This window comes from Notothenia coriiceps, unplaced genomic scaffold (genome assembly GCF_000735185.1).
Source record: "Notothenia coriiceps isolate Sejong01 unplaced genomic scaffold, NC01 NC01_scaffold00002615, whole genome shotgun sequence".
NCBI lineage: Eukaryota > Metazoa > Chordata > Actinopteri > Perciformes > Nototheniidae > Notothenia > Notothenia coriiceps.
The window spans coordinates 1-1,957 of NW_011335316.1; the positions used below are offsets into that span (position 1 = coordinate 1).

The 1,957-nt window shown below is 46.2% G+C and overlaps 1 protein-coding gene across 1 annotated transcript; it reads left to right on the forward strand.

Moving 5' to 3' along the window:
• Positions 1-154: 154 nt before the first annotated feature.
• On the forward strand, positions 155-993 carry LOC104968206 (nuclear receptor subfamily 4 group A member 1-like; the record flags this gene model as incomplete). Its single annotated transcript, XM_010797786.1, has 1 exon — positions 155-993. A coding segment is annotated over one exon (758 nt), but the record flags the coding sequence as incomplete, so codon positions are not given.
• Positions 994-1,957: the final 964 nt, after the last annotated feature.

Genomic DNA, 1,957 nt, shown 5'->3' on the forward strand with positions numbered 1-1,957 from the left:
GAGAGAGAGAGAGAGAGAGAGAGAGAGAGAGAGAGAGAGAGAGAGAGAGAGCCACACTGTAGCTATGGACACTTCACAATGAAAGCCTTGACCCTTGACCCTTGACTCTTGAGGACACTTTTAAACACCTGTCTTTGTGTTTGTGTTTCTGCAGCCATGACTTGCATCCACCCTCAGCACGCCCCCCCCCTCGGGTCCCCCCAGCTCTACGACCTCAACCTGGGCCTCTCCGACTTCCAGAGCACGGACTTTATCGCCAGACTCACCTCGAACGTCCCCCATGTCCCCACCCCCACCCTGCCCAGCATCAACTCTCTGGTCGACCTCCACCACGACTTCAACTCTTATTCCTGTCAGTTTACGGCGGGCATGGAGACCCCCTTTAAAGTGGACGACCTCCAGGTGTACGGATGCTACCCGGGCGGGGCTTTCTCACTCAGCTTCCCCGATGAATCTTCCTCTCCTGGGGGGTCAGATTTCACCTCCTCCCCCTCCACACCTCGCTTCCAGCCTTCCTCCGGCTGGGACCCCTCTTACGGCCCCTCGTTCTGGGCTCCGGACGACCCCTCTGGTCCCCAGGAGGCGTCGTTCTTCACCTTCAGCTCCGTGGAGGATCTGTCTCATCTTCAGGATCCTTTCTCCCCTCCCCCTCCCCCTCCCCCTCCACCAATGAGCTGCTTCTCTTTGGAGGCGGGGTCCGAGCAGCTGGACGGCAGCTTATCGCCGAAGTTGAAAAGCCTCTCAGGAAACGAGGGGTGCTGCGCGGTGTGCGGAGACAACGCCTCCTGTCAGCACTACGGGGTCCGGACCTGTGAGGGCTGCAAGGGCTTCTTCAAGGTACCCAGAGCTCTGATTCGATATGAAGCAACAAAGATATCAATCACATTCAGACACAGGTTTATTAACGAGTAGGTTCACGCATACCAGGACTTTTCCTTGGTGTACATGGTTGTTAGAAAACTCTCCCTCGTCCCCGGCTTGAGCTTGAATCTCAGGATCCATGTATCTGTGATCCTCTCCAGAATGGAAGTAGTCATCACATACAGAGCATCAACTAGTTCCTGAACAGTGTCCTTCACATGCTGATATCCAAGAGAGGGAGTTCCACAGTCACAAGATGGAGGAATAGAAAGCAGTATTCAATGTTTACTTCAGATTAGCTCCACGTCAGAAATGATCATGCTTGTCCTATTCTGGCTTTTTCTCAAAATTCTGTCTTTTTCAAAAAAATCTCCAAATTCTGTCTTTTTCTAAAAAATCTCCAAATTCTGTCTTTTTCTAAAAAATCTGATATTTTTTCTACAAAAATCTGACTTTCTCAAAAATCGAAAATCTTTCTTTTTCTCAAAAATCTGACTTTTTCAAAAAAATGTCTAAATTCTGACTTTTTCTCAAAATTCTAACTTTTTCCTCAAAATTCCGACTTTTTCTCAAAAATCTGACTTTTTCTTAAAAAAAAAATCAAAATTCAGACATTTTCTAAAAAATCTGCCTTTTTTACTACAAAAATCGGACTTTCTCAAAAATCTCAAATCTTACTTTTTCTCCAAATCTCCAAATTTGGACTTTTTATGTTATATTTTTCTGAATGCTTAATAATCACTAGTCCCCGGCTTGATCTTGAATCTCTGATCCATGTATCTGTGATCCTCTCCAGAATGGAAGGAGTCATCACACACAGAGCATCAACTAGTTCCTGAACAGTGTCCTTCACATGCTGATATCCAAGAGAGGGAGTTCCACAGTCACAAGATGGAGGAATAGAAAGCAGTATTCAATGTTTACTTCAGATTAGCTCCACGTCAGAAATGAGCATGCTTGTCATATGTCTCTCTTCATAGAGGCTGAATCATCATGTTAATCACATAGCTATCATATGCCTCAAACAGTCCTGATGCTCTTCTAGGTCATCACACATCCTGTCATGTTCACAGCTACAGTTGGGATACCTTTGATA